This window comes from Lithobates pipiens, unplaced genomic scaffold (genome assembly GCF_037356315.1).
Source record: "Lithobates pipiens isolate NorthernLeopardFrog02 unplaced genomic scaffold, aLitPip1_a1.2 Scaffold_16, whole genome shotgun sequence".
NCBI lineage: Eukaryota > Metazoa > Chordata > Amphibia > Anura > Ranidae > Lithobates > Lithobates pipiens.
In genome coordinates this window covers 117957357-117972805 of record NW_027507748.1, presented here as the reverse complement: position 1 = coordinate 117972805, position 15449 = coordinate 117957357, and the positions used below count along the sequence as shown (strand labels likewise).

Sequence of the window (15449 nt, the reverse complement as noted above, 5' to 3'; positions counted from 1 at the left end):
ATCAGAAAGTGGTTTGCATTCATTCAGGAGATGCAAAACATTCTTTGAATGACACCCATACTGAGTAGCCAACCTTTTGTTTTTGCAATGCATCAGGCTGGCTGATCAGCATGGGACCTGGAAACAAGTGGATATCACTTTAGTAGCACTGTCCAGCTTCCAGGGGCATTGGAAAGAAATAGTATGTACTGTACATATGTACATTGCTCCAAGCTGGACCAAAGTAACTATTTAAAAATATACCATACCTGGAATTATTCATTGACTAAATGTTCACCCCAACCACCCCCATTAAAGCTGACTACAATAGAATGCACTATTGCACTATTCTGCCCTTTTCAACCAGGGTGCCTAGATACCCTGAGGAACCTTCTGGGTTCTTCAGGGGTGCCTTGGCAAAATGCCTAAAAATTTACCCAAATTATATATAAGCCAGCAGGTGGATCAAACCTTATTTTTTGTTACACAAAGCCACAGGTATTCATTCTGCAAAATTACAACCTTTTACACTGTGCAGGGTAGCCACCAGCATCCTAACATCGGCTGAGGTCTTTGGTTGATAAGGAGGACATTGGGCACCTGCACAGCATCGTTATTTGACCTTGTTTGACTTTAACTTGTCACTAGCATATACATGCATTTTATCCCACACTATTTGTTGCATAATACTGTTTCCTGGTCACATCATTATGAAGACATACAGTTTTCACCACCCAAACCGAAGGACCCCATAAAAGTCTCATGGATCTTGGTACTTCTTTACATTTCAAGGTCTTCCTATAAGTGTGGTTGTACATATAGTAAGTAGCTGGAGACCACCCAAGTTCCATCTGACCCTGACTTAGAGCAGCCCAGACAGTGGCTTTTCTCCCTCTTGCATTGAACCCCAGTGGGTGTAAGGAGCGCCCCTGTCTTATCTCGGGCTGGACTTTAGTGACCACTGGAAAGCCCTTTCAATCGATTGGGTAAAATCAGACAATCACACGAGTTGAGGATTATCGTGACTACGAGTTCTTTATTTCCTGTATACTACTTTTTATGTGCTTCAAATTGCATTGTCAGCCAATCAGATTTAGACAAGACATTCAAGACATTTGACCAATCATGAAACATTAACATCTAGTGCGTCATACAGTTAGTGGACTTTTTTAGGGGAATTCTGATCAAAAGTCTCCAGACATACAGACATATATTTATATAAATGACCTTAAGAAATCATCTATAATTAAACCACATAGCGTCATTTCACCTTATGAATATTTCCTACTTCCTATAAATTCTAACAGCTAGCTCTGACCACAAATGCATCCTGTTTCTTGCAGACTTCAGAAGTAACTTGCAAAGCATGGTGTTTCACTAAACTTCAGTAAATATCTGTTTAAACTTGTCTTACTACATTTAGACTCTGCTTGAACTTAAAGGGTGACTCTCCCTACCCTTACAATCCCTCCTTTGATCATGAAGGACGAAGTCCTCTCTTGATCATTCTCAGAACCACCTATGTTCTGTGTAGAATCTAGCCATGGCTGTGTATGGGTCTGAAGTGGAAGGTTTGATTTTGGTAATTCTACCCATTTAGACAAAATACAATCTTAATGGTGGCATAAATTGCAATTCCCAGGATAAGTATGATGATGAGGATCATTCCTACTTTCTTAAAGAAATTCATGATACTATCCCAGAATGAACCAAACCAACCTCCCACACCAGAGAATGGATTCCAGGAGTCTCCCAGACGTCTCATTCGGTCCTGCAATTTCGCCCTTTCATCATTGTGTCCCTTTATATGTTGCTAACAATATGATTGCTGCTATATTACATGTCCCATCCCTCCTCTGGATGTGATACTCAGTTGTTGCTGCAATTTGTGCTTTTGACATTATATCTCCTGTCTGTATACAGAAGGGATAATTATAAATCATTTCTGTAAATGTTGCTCTACCCCTGACCCCTTTACTGTTATGCCTACTCATTCCGCATGAAGATGTAAGCCAGCACCCAAAAACAGTTAATAAGAATACCTTCATGGTTAATGCAATTGACAAAATAAGAATAATTTTAACATTGCACCTTCTGGGCTTTGTGAATTGGGGCTTGGGGGACCCTAGAAGGAAGGCAGCTTGGCTGTGGGACAAAGGGGCTGTAGGGGAGAGGGGCAGGGAGCGATGGGATCAGAGTCTCTTCGAATACGAGGGAGAGGGTGGCAGGGAGTGGTTGGGTCAGTGTCTCTTCAGATCCGTTTGGTCCTGGCTTTGGGTCCATCTCTGGTTCTTGCTGCTGTGGCACTTTCTTTATCCTTAATGCGTGGATCCACTGCGGGCTTTGCTCGGTCAGAATTGCTGTCCTGGAGACCTTGAGGACTTCAAATGGACCTTGGAAGACCGGACCCGGTTGCTTGCGGACTGCAAGTTGTTTGATCAACACTTTGTCTCCTGGTATGAAGGGATGCTTGAGCTCTGTGAAAATAGGAGAGAAAGTGCCAGCAACCTTATCATAGTTTTCAGTAAGGCTACCTACCAAATGTTTCACGTGCTCTTCCTGTAAGGAAAATAAGTTAGACTCCTCACCTATTTTAGGGCTTTTGTGCTGGCCTACCCATTAGGTTTTCAAAGGGAGAGAGACCTGTCCTGGCATGAGGGGTGGTCCTTATCTGGAAGAGTACCCCTGGCAAGAAAGGAAGCCAGTTCTTCATAGTACCCTGTGTGGCCTTCCTTAGCTTGTCCTTAATGTTCCTGTTCATCCTTTCCACTACTCCTGCACTCTGTGAATGGTAAGGAATGTGGAACTTCCATATCCCCAAAACTTTCACTAACTGTTGGGTGAGTTTTGCTGTGAAAGCGGGCCCCTGGTCAGAGTATATGGTAGCAGGTAAACCAAACCTACTGATCCAATGATCTTCTGGGATCCCTATGACTCCCTCCTTGTTTGACCACAATCCATCTGGATTGCGTGTCAAACCTGCATGAACCCAGCAATCCATGTCTTTGGGTTGTGCTTTTCTTTGTACAAGGTATCTTGTTGGCTGCTCTGTCAGCTAAATTGTTACCTTTAGTAGTTTCTGTTTTGTCAAAAGAATTGCCTTTCACTCTCATAATATTAAGTTTGGATGGTAAATGGAGTGCTTGCAGGTGGTTTTCCACACATTTTTAGTTGGCAATTTGTTTGTTGTCTGCAGTTTTAAACCCCCGATTAGTCCAGATCATTCCATAATCATGGGCCACGTTGAAAGCGTATTTGCTGTCAGTGTAAATGTGTAAATGTTCACTTCCTGTCCCTGAAATAACTGACATGTTCTAGTTAAGGCATGTAGCTCAGCTTGTTGTGCTTAACTGGTCAGGCAAAGTAACTACTGCATACCCTGTTTTGTACGTGCTATCTGAGGGCCTGGAACAACTTTCGTCAACAAAAATGTCTTAAAATTCAGGGTTGAGAGTGTCAGTCTTGGTGAAGTTGTATTAGTCAATTCTTTAGAACAGTCATGGGTGGGAGTGATTGCACTGGATCTCTGAGCTGTCATGTGTTGAGTTTACATGTTTTGTAGAAGATGCACTACAGTGTGTGTGGTATACAGAGTTGTGTCAGTGCCGAGAGTAATTTTACATGCCTCCTTTACAGTCATTGCAAAGCAGCCACAGCTTGTAGACAGGCAGGCAGGCCCTGGACTTGAATTGGTAGTTTTTTTTTTTTTTTTTTGAAAGGTAGGCCACGGGGCGGTAGTGAGTACCGGGCATTTGCGCTAGAACCGCAGCGAATGCAGGGTCCCTGACTACAAAGGATTTTCTGTAATCTGGCAAGCCCAGTGCTGGGGCACTGGCCAAGGACTGAAACAAAGAGTTAAAAGCTTGTGTCGTTTCCTCAGTATATGTGACCTGTTTTGGGGCAGTCAATGCAGTGGCAGGGCGTAGGACTGAGTCATAAAAAGAACAGTCTGGGATCCATCGCCTACAGTAGATGATAAAGCTGAAGAAGGAAAAGAACGCTGCCTTATCCTTCAGGGGACCGAGACAGGTCAGGGTTGTGACTTGTTCAGGTGACACCTGTCGTGTCACGCCTGAGATAATACATCCTAGGTATTCCACCTTGTCCCTGCACCACTGGATCTTTTTGCAAGACGCCAAGTGGTCCTTGAGAAACAGGTGATTCATCAGGCTTTTCAAAGTCTGCTGCACACTGCATCCCGCTCACACTACACAACAGTAGGTCATCTACATATTGTAGTAGGACAGATCCCTGGGGTGATACCCATCCAAGGGGACTTTCAAAACCATTGAAAAGGCTGCCAGACTGTCCACACATCCCTGAGGGAGACAACGTGTCCAGGTCAGTTGTTGGCCAGGGACCCCAGGTAAAAAGGGAAGATTTCCTGAAAATCCTCATGTACATCAATGCTAAAGAAAAAACATTGGATAAGTCTAGTACCGTGTAAGTGGTTGATGTGGCAGAAATTTTTAAGATCCCGGTAATGTCTGAAACTATTTGTTTAATCCCTGCAGGTCCTGCACCATCCTCCACTCCCCACTGGCCTTTCTGACAGGGTTTAAGGATTCCCCTTTGTAAATACTCTTCAATTTGTGGCTGTATACTCTGTAGTTTTTAGTGTTCAGTGTGTATTGTTTCTGAAAGATGCAAGAGGTGCCGGGCTTGAAAGTAGGGACATATGGAGTGCATTTGATATGTCCTACATCTGTCTTGGACTACGCCCAAATTGGGTGAGTCTCCGGGGGGGGGGGGGGGGGGGCTGGTATGGACATGAAGTAAAATGTCAGGTCCCTTCGCTTAGGCATAGTTAAGTCACAGTTAACTGCTTTAGCTGTCATACCCCCTTGTAAGTCAAATTTATCATCCTCAATGAGGACATAAGGTCCCGTCCCATTAGACATAAAGGGAAATCAGTGAGGATGGCAAAACTTTGCTTGGTTAAGGGTCTATCCTGCAAGTCTGACACCTGAAGTGGTTCTACGGGGTGTTTGTCATTAGGTTGATTTGGAGAACGACCGGGAGTTCTACTTTCACTTTGTATGTGAGGAGGTTTCCGTTCTTGCGGATATCCCTGTTGGTGTTGTTGACCCCTTCCCTGATATCTGCCTCTGAAATCAGCTCTCCTTGGACACCTCACCGTGGTCTATAGCCCTTCCTTTGAGGACAATCAGATTTCCAGTGGGAAGAATCCCCACAGTTAAAACACCCTTGATTGTCATAGGGCTGAGGATATGACCCTCGTGGTTTGTCATTGAGAGCAGTAAACATGGCAGAAACACCAGGGGAGATTTCAGGTGTGGTTTGCGTGAATAATCCCCCTTTTGTATGAAAAACCCCGTTTTTTAACGTCCTCCATAAAATCTTTAGGACTCTGTGTAGCCCAATCAGAATTGACAAATTTTATAATTTGTGTGACTTTAGGGTCTCCATTATTCATGGCTGTACTGACAAACAATAGTGGGCTACCAATTTCACAGGATGTGTAAATTTTAAACAACTGTGACACAAAGGAATAAAAATCTCCCCCTGTTACATCTTCTGACACTAATTCTGTTTCATTTACAGACTTTTGGAGAGGCATTTTAAGGTGACTCATTTTTAAAGAGAGGTCATCATCTTGTGACTCCTCTATTTCTTCTTCCTTGCTCTCTGACAAGAGAGCGAGAACGACTTCTAGAACTATGTATGTATGCATTTCTGTAACATCTGTCCCATTTATTCCCATAGAGCAGCCCTCGGTATAGTTCTCAGTGATAAAATGGGGGTCATTACGTAAGGGACAGTGGGCATGCATCTAGGGGATGAGGGAACCGTTTTCTATATTCCTTCAATGTTTTAGACCATGCTTTATAACATTCAATCACGTAATCATTATTATGGGGAAATGGTGGATAATTGTACTGTTTGTGTTGCCCACAAAATTTAGTAACCTCCTCCCAATCCTCTTGGCAACAAGGGCTGTCAGCAGTTAAACCTGAAACTTGAAGAATATGAGCTCTGGATAGTATGTTTGCCCAAAAGGGTTCAGTACAATGTTTTCCATAATTTCCCAACACAAAATCAAATGGGGTAGGCTGTTCCAGCTTACCTCCTGGACCTCCCTTACCCAGCTGATTTCCCATGTTCAATTCTTATACTTTAACTTATAATATGACTTCTATTTATATACATTAGTTGCAGAACACACTCTTAATGATTTTGGACAGACTATAACTTGTTCACTTGTTCTGAATTCAATAATACTCCTGACACCTTTAACAGTTAAACCTTCTTGAAACACAAAATTATTATATATATTAATATTAAACCTTAATGTTTGTATCCGTGGTGCACCTTCACGGAACAAAAGACCCTTTTCCCACCTTGTGATAATAACCATCATCAACATTAGCAACCAAATAGGTTTGAGATTATTTGTATACAAATAATAAGCCTGTTAAACACTCAGGGCAGCGTCCTGCCAACAAATACCCAGGAAAATGTCCTGACATTAATTCTAGAGGTTTCCAGTGACCAGTCCTTTGTAATTGAAAACTTAAATTTTCAATTATTTGTCTATATTCTTATGCTTCATCCCGGCCATCCTAGCGAGGATTTTTTCTTTATCTTATTCCTGACCCCGGCCCGCCTAGCGAGGGTCTCAACACTTATAACTCCTTAACTTAGCGAGCTTCCTTTTTTCAAAGACAGAGACAGATTATATCACTGTTTTGAAAACCACAATCAAGTACATCAAGTGTTCTAGGTACAGCATTAAAACAGGCAAGTTTCTCAAAAAGACTTATAAAAAGTAATTTCAAAGAAATCCTACCTGTTCAAATGACTGCACCCCACTTCTGGTACCACTTGTAAGGAGCGCCCCTGTCTTATCTCGGGCTGGACTTTAGTGACCACTGGAAAGCCCTTTCAATCGATTGGGTAAAATCAGACAATCACACGAGTTGAGGATTATCGTGACTACGAGTTCTTTATTTCCTGTATACTACTTTTTATGTGCTTCAAATTGCATTGTCAGCCAATCAGATTTAGACAAGACATTCAAGACATTTGACCAATCATGAAACATTAACATCTAGTGCGTCATACAGTTAGTGGACTTTTTTAGGGGAATTCTGATCAAAAGTCTCCAGACATACAGACATATATTTATATAAATGACCTTAAGAAATCATCTATAATTAAACCACATAGCGTCATTTCACCTTATGAATATTTCCTACTTCCTATAAATTCTAACAGCTAGCTCTGACCACAAATGCATCCTGTTTCTTGCAGACTTCAGAAGTAACTTGCAAAGCATGGTGTTTCACTAAACTTCAGTAAATATCTGTTTAAACTTGTCTTACTACATTTAGACTCTGCTTGAACTTAAAGGGTGACTCTCCCTACCCTTACAGTGGGCATACCCTTCAGTTCCTGGAAGTGTCAGGTTTATCCGTTTGATGCAGCTCAGACTGTAACATCATACAGTTTATCTAATACTGTATCTGCATGGTTTGAATAGCTGAAACAACAGATTGCTATCACTGAAGCTGGTGAAATGATTAGAGGACATGTCTGTAAACAGTTCTGGACTGGCCATAGGGCACACTAGACATTTGCCATTTGGTGACTGAACCGCCCGGCCGAAGATGGCCTGCAGCTATGGTCCAGGACGGGGCTGACCAGGTCCGCATTTGCCGCTCAACTGCCGCTGTGCTGCCATGGCTGTGTCTCCTAATCCAGTGTAACAAAAAGATCTGTATCCTCTGCAGCAACTGGGTGGCACAGTGGTGTAGTGGTTAGCACTCTCACCTAGCAGTAAGAAGGGTCGCTGGTTCAAATCTCAACCATGACACTACCTGCCTGGAGTTTGCATGTTCTCCCTGTGCCTGCGTGGGTTTCCTCCGGGTACTCCGGTTTCCTCCCACAATCCAAAGACATGCAGGTAGGTTAATTGTCTTCTGTCCAAAATTGACCCTAGTATATGAATGGGGACCTTGGATTGTGGGCTCCTTGAGGGTAGGGACCGATGTGAGTGTGCAATGTACAGGGACAATTGTAGACACTCAGGTTGAACTGGATGGACTGGTGTCTTTATTCAACCTTACTAACTATGAAACTATGAAACTATGAAACTGTGCATGTTTGCCGGGTTCAGGCAAAACAAACCGTTCGCGGAGCTGCACCCAAAGAGGTAACTGAACTCAGTTAACTCCTTACATGCCAAATGGTCAGTGGGGACACAGGCATGACAAAAACTCAGGCACCTTGACAGCTGAGTGGAGACACAGTCACGAGTCATGATAATTAACCGTGGGGATACACTGGGATACAGGATTTCACATCAGCTATAGAATGAAGATCAGATGAGGGGTGGGGGTTGGGAGTCTGCTAGAGGAGGGAGGGGATGGTATTTGGGGTGGTTGGGGGCTGTCAGTGGGTGTTGGCAGTCAGTACTTTGGCGGGGGTGGTGTTTGAAGGTGGCGGTCTGTCAGTGGCGGGAGGGGACAGTAGTTGAGGTGGTCTGTCAGTGGGGTCCTTTGGGTGGGTGGCAGTTGGTGGGGTTTGAGTTTCAGTGTGGGGAATCTGCTCTGTGTCGGTGTCACGTCGCCAGACTAAACCCCCCCCCCCCATCCCTGGAGGAATTGCTTGCTCGGTCTGGAATGCACGGAACTGTGTTTGTCCTAGTCCGGGCTTATCTGTAATGTAGTTGACAATAGCCTGACGAGGAAACCCGTGCTGACACTGAAAATTACTTAAATGGGGAGCCATGCATATTAATTTAGGGCTGTCTGTTTCAATCGGTTTACAAAATTTTCAGAATTACAGTTAAACGTTGCAATTTAATTGCAAAGAGTGCAAAATGGCTCTGACAACATTAACATTCAACAAGAAGTCAGCATGTTTTAAAGCTAAGGAAGACATAAATCTATTGAGGTCCACCATTGGGTATTAGAGACTGTGACATAGTGGTCAACTTATAAGAAAACTATTATTGAGAAACATTTGTTTATATGTCACTAATAGGTCAAACAACCCATGGCCCTTTCTTAGGCCAACTTTGTTCATTCGGCGGAGTGGTCAAGTAGGACAGCACCCACCCACCTATCTACCTAGGCATCCTATAAGCATAATATTGAAATTATTACAACCATAGTGACCATTATATCATCCAACACTGAACTTAACTATTGTACCCCCCCCCCCCCAAAAAAAAACAAACAAACAAAAAAAAAAAAACCTAGACAGGAGCCCCAAAGTCGAGACAGCGGGTCCGACCAGAGGGCTAATCTTGCACCTGAGTGAAGGATTGGAAGAAGCAAGTTAAAAATAAAGAGAAGGAAGTGAGCCAGAAAGGAGAACAAAGAGGTGAGACCACACCTGTCCAGGAGTCCATCCCAGCACCGATCCATTGTTAATCCCAAGTGTTCAGTACCTGTAGGTAAGAAAGCCAAGGGACCCACACTTTTTCAAACAGAGTTTGTTTGTCCCGTAGGACACTGACCAATTTTTCATTGAGCATGATCCAGGTTAGTTTGCGCTTCATTGAAGCTAAGTCGATCACTAGACTTTTCCAAGCAGTAGCAATGGATATTTTGGCCGCCAAAACCATATAATAATTTAGAGTCTGTGTGTACCTTGGGATATTCTCCACAGGTCCATTAAGCAAGGCTATGCAAGGGGCTTTAGTAATGTTAACCATGGTAACTGAATGAATTAAGGAATAAACCCATATCCAGAAGCGATGGACCTTAGAACAAGTCCACCACATATGAAGTGCAGAGCCAACCTGTCCACAGCCTGAAAGCAGGAGGGGGACGAATCGGATACATTTTGGAGAGGCGTTCTGGCACAAGGTACCATCGCGCAATCACCTTGTATCCTACTTCAATCAGGTAAACATTCATTATACCCTTATGAATGCGTGCAGTCCAGGATTAATTTAGGGCTTTCATACATAAACAGCCATGCATACCATGGCATATTATGTGGAACTGATCATATCAGGAGGCTAATGTGGATGATGCTTGCGATTTATGTGCCTTTGTAAATAATGTCCTGTCTAAGCATTTATTTATTGTGAATGTGGCTCATGAGCTAACAATCATCGGGACACCTCTGTATTAACAGAAAACATTCATTATAAACAATGTAGCATAGAAAAATTTGTTCAGGAGAACTTTTTAAAGCTGAATAGTGGCCGTGGTTCACATAGTTGCAATTATTAACACAGTCATTTAATTTTTATCAGTGCTTCAGGAGGCAGTCAGCACACGTGACTTAGAGCTAGTCCGCTTGATTTTACGGCATCGGGACTACCAAAGGGCCCTTAAACGTCTAGCAGGGATACCCGTCTTACTGGAGAAACTGCGAAAGGTATGTGTGAATGAGTGATCTAAATACAAATATTCTTCCTGTATGGTTTCTTGGAGAATGCATATATTCTGTCTATCAAATGGTGGCTTTTAAATATTTAATACTGGTGATAATGCACAGAGGAATATTCACAGTTTTATCAGACATATGCACTGTGTTAGTTTTATTTTGTTGTATTTATAGAGCTTTATTGTATTCTGTAGAAATATCAGTAGCTTATGTAGTAAACTTGCTATTTATATATTGTTAAAAGAAAACAAAGTATTTTCATTTACACAGTATTAGTTATATTGTAAAGTTTACCTAAAATGTTTTATTTTCAGTGCCATATTATCCTGATCGTACTTCATATACAGATTTTTAGATAACTTTTTATAATAGACATCTGTCTGTTAATGCTGAACTCCAGGAATTCAGCCAATCGTTAAAACGTGCTGGCATACTATGGGTTAAGTCCAATGAGGTGCATGCCACCTTGTGGACCTATTTCTTTAATTTACATCTGACAGTTTTACGGAGCTTTGGGATTATAGCTATAGCTATACTCCTGGAGCTGACAGAAGGGATGCTGCCTCCATACACACAGCACCCCTCCGCTGCCCATTCACAGGAGCGCTTGCATTTTGTGAATAAGATTACATAACATAAAGCACAGGAGAAGAGGAGGGGCAGCCATAGTGGCTTCATGCAACTCTGGAACTGAGACCAGAAGGTCTAGTGTTGAAGTGCTGAAAGTATAGGAATATACCATATAAGTACATATATATAAAATATAAAGTAAGTGTAGCGATTCTGGCACTCTGTAAAAATGTAAATTGTAAATCAATGAGATAAGTCCCTGAGATGGCATGCACCCCTAGTAATCCATAACATTTTCCAAAATGGCTGAACTCCTGGAGTTTAGCTTTAAATTAGCTCTTGTATAGAGGCTAGGATAAGGTCATTTACAGTATAAATTGTCTGTTAGACCTAAACTCAAATATGGTATAAACCACCAAAGTGAATGTGTGATAGACTTAAAGTGATATTAAAGGTTCGCTTTTTAAAAAATAACAATGTCATACTTACTTGCTCTGTGCAGTGGTTTTGCACAGAGCAGCCCCGATCCTCTTCTTCTTGTTTCCCCCGCCAGTGTGCCTGGCTCCTCCCTTCCCCTTGACCTATGCCCACAATAGAGATCTGCTTGCTATGGGGGCACTGGTGCATGCTTGCTCCATGTGCCTAATGGACACATAGAGCTTAAGCTTGGCCCTCTCTCCTCATTGGCTCACTCACTGTGATTTACAGCAGCGGGAGCAAATAGCTCCCGCTGCTGTGTCCCAGCTCCCATGCACATCGCTAGACCGAGAGGAGGCTCAGGTAAGTATTGGAGGGATGGGGAGCTGTGGGGAAAGCAGCACACAGAAGTTTTTTTTTACCTTCATGCATAGAATACTTGAAGGTAAAAAACCTTCAGCCTTTGCAAACACTAGTGACTCTAAATGAATCCTTATTCTTCAAAAATCCATACACATCCACTACTTAATGGCCTGGTAATTTATTTTTATTAAATCATTTCTTACTATGTTTTTCTGTATCCTTGTAATGTCTGCCATGAAATCTTGAACGTCTTTTTTTAATAATCACTACTCTATGCACACTACAAATTCGATAGTCCATAGTTCCTAGTCCATCTTGGGACTGAACAAGAGAGGGTGGCTATGTTCCTACTTACAGTGGGACCATGATGAATGAACCTAGGCACCTTCTAACAGGAAGTCAGATCACAGCAGCAGAAAAAAAAGAAGAATATGGAGATTTGCAGAAGGCTGAGAGCAATAGAAGGTATATTTTGAATTAGGAATACATACTTGAATAAAAAAATTTTTTAAACCAAAGTTTAATGTCACTTCAAAATCACTTATGGTATAAATCACCTAAGTCAGGGGTGCTCGACCTGTGGCCCTTGAAGCTCTCTGATGTGGCCCTCGACCTCAACCTAGGAAAGCACATGGCCATGCCCTGGGATGGCGGGTCGGCAAGCCCAGTTTACAATCAATGGATTGCCAACCTGCCATACCAGAGTATTAGGGTGCATGGAGCTTGCACTGGCAGCGGAGGAAGCAAGTGGCCACAGAGGTAGCGGGAGCCGCATAAGCCGATACTTCCTCTGTACCTCCAGCTCCTTCCCAGGTGGAGTAATACCAAGGCACTTGACATGGGACCTTTGTAGCAGCCTGGAGAGTGATGCCACTGGAAGCTGGAAGAGGAAAAAGTCAGTGTATTAAACATCACTTAAACTGCACTTTTGCAATGGGCATATTAGCACTTATATAAAAAAAGGGGGTTATTAGGCTGCTTTTAGACTGATCCACAGGTGCAGCGCAGCGAACCTTTAGCTGTCCTTTAGCTGCACTGAGACATAGACTTCTATTATATATTATATTCTGCAGGTTTGGTGCGCTTTCTGAAAGCAGGAGTTTTGGTACCCTTTCAGAAAGTGCACCACACCCACAAGATAAGTTAGAAGTCTATAGCAAAGCGCAGGTTACCTGTAGGAAAGCCACAGGTACACTGCGCCACACCTGTAGTGCAGGTAAATTGCAGCACAGCAGTGTGAAAGCAGCCTTTCAAGGGGGCTCAGGACAGTAAAAGCTCATTTACATTTGTGGTTTGGGGGGGGCGGCAAAACCTCATAGTTCATTGTGGCCTGTGACTGGTTACCAAATCACTTTTGTGGCCTTTGCTCTTGAAAAGGTTGAGCACCCCTGACCTAAGTGAATGTCTAATATAAAGGGAGATTGGGGGAGGGGAAGAAGAATTGGGACTTTATATGAAACACACCACTTGGGTAGGATGGGACATGCAATATGATATATAGGATATTAATTGGCGACGATAATGGACCTAATACAGTGATTGATATACGTTTATTGAAATCAATAAATATGATACAAATTAGTAAAGCTTTGATTAATACATCATGATTAATACATCATATCATAATAGAATTAATAACATAGTAGACAATGTATCATATGATAAAATAAATATCAGCAATACATCCAGAATACTCACAGAACAACATAAACATATTGTATTAAATAAATTGATGACTCATGCAAATAAAACCCATGGTATAGACATGGTTGCTGTGACATGACATGAAATATAAAAGCTCTACGCGTTTTGTGGATTTGTATCCACTCATCAGGAGAAGCTAACTGGGGATGCCTAAAATGAATAATAAATAAATAATTAACGTTCGTTCAAACCACACATGTCAGGTATCGCTGCGAATGTTAGAGCAAGAGTAATAATTCTAGCTCTAGACCTCCTCTGTAACTCAAAACATGTAACCAGTAAAAAATGTTTAAAGCATCGCCTATGGGGATTTCTTAAGTAGTGATGTTTGGCACCATTCCATGAGCGTGTGCAATTTTGAAGAGTGACATGTTAGGTATCTATTTACTCAGCATAACTTCATCTTTCATATTGTGCAAAAATTGGGCTAACTTTACTGTTTGTTTGTTTTTTTAAGCACAAAACTGTTTTTTTCCCCAAAAAAAAGCGTTCAAAAAATTTCTGTGCACATACTGTGCGAGATAAAAAGTTGCAACGACCACCATTGTATTCTCTAGGGTCTTTGCTAAAAAAAAAAGTATAGAATGTTTTGGGGTTCTATGTAATTTTCTAGCAAATAAATTATGATTTTTACATGTAGGAGAGAAATGTCAGAATTGTCCTGGGTGCTCCAGAACGCCTGATGGCTCTCCCTGCATGTTGGGCCTCTGTATGTGGCCACGCTGTGTAAAAGTCTCACACATGTGGTATCGCCGTACTCGGGAGTAATAGCAGAATGTGTTTTGGGGTGTAATTTGTGGTGTGCATATGCTGTGTGTGAGAAATAAACTGATAATATGACAATTTTGTGGGGAAAAAAAGGAAAAAAAATCTTGATTTTGCAAAGAATTGTGGGAAAAAATTACAACTTCAAAAAACTCATCATGCCTCTTACTAAATACCTTGGAATGTCTTCTTTCTAAAAAGGGGTCATTTGGGGGGTATTTGTACTTTTATGCCATGTTAGGGTCTCAAGAATTGAAATAGGCCGTCAGTACTTCAGGTGTGATCAATTTTCAGATATTGGCACCACAGCTTGTGGACTCTATAACTTTCCCAAAGACCAAATAATATCCACCAATTTGTACTCATTTTTACCAAAGATATGTAGTAGTATCCAAAATCTGCCAAATTTTATAACAGAAATGAAGAAAAATTCATTTTTTTACAGAATTTTCGGTCTTTTTTCTTTTATAGCACAAACAATTAAAAACCCAGTGGTGATTAAATATCACCAAAAGAAAGCTCCATTTGTGTGAAAAAAAGGACAAAAATTTCATATAGGTCCAGTGTTGCATGACTGAGTAATTGTCATTCAAAATGTGAGAGCACCGAAAGCTGAAAATTGGTCTGGTTATTAAGGGTGTATGTATTTTAATCTCAGTATAAATACAGCTGTTCTGTGAAACCCAGAGGTTTGTTAGAGAATGTTAGTGAACAAACAGCATCACGAAGGCCAAGGAACACACCAGACAGGTCAGGGATAAAGTTGTGGAGAAGTTTAAAGCAAGGTTAGGTTATAAAAAGATATCTCATGCTTTGAACATCTCACAGAGCACTGTTCATCATCCAAAAATGGAAAGCGTATGGCACAACCGCAAACCTACCAAGACATGGCTGTCCACCTAAACTGACAGGCTGGGCAAGGAGAGCATTAATTAAAAAAGCAGCCAAGAGACCCATGGTAACTCTGGAGGAGCTGCAAAGATCGACAGCTCAGGTGGGAGAATCTGTCCACAGGACAACTATTAGTCGCGTACTCCACAAATCTGGCCTTTATGGAAGAGTGGCAAGGAGAAAGCCATTGTTGAAAGAAAGCCATAAGAAGTCCCGCAAACATGTGGAAGAAGGTGCTTTGGTCAGAATTGAACTTTTTGGCCTAAAAGCAAAACGCTATGTGTGTCGAAAAACTAACACTGCAAATCACCCTGAACGTACCCACCATGAAACATGGTGATGACAGCATCATGTTGTGGAGATGCTTTTGTTCAGCAGGGACAGGGAAGCTG

The 15449-nt window shown here is 41.9% G+C and overlaps 1 protein-coding gene across 6 annotated transcripts in view; it reads left to right on the top strand.

The window, feature by feature from the left end:
* Nucleotides 1–15449, top strand: part of ANKRD13B (ankyrin repeat domain 13B) — a 336550-nt gene that overhangs the window by 226150 nt on the left and 94951 nt on the right. For all 6 annotated transcript variants that reach the window (XM_077480352.1, XM_077480348.1, XM_077480347.1 and 3 more), the window contains exon 3: nt 10214–10338. In XM_077480352.1, the coding sequence (XP_077336478.1) occupies nt 10214–10338 (125 nt within the window). The remainder of the gene's footprint in view (nt 1–10213; nt 10339–15449) is intronic.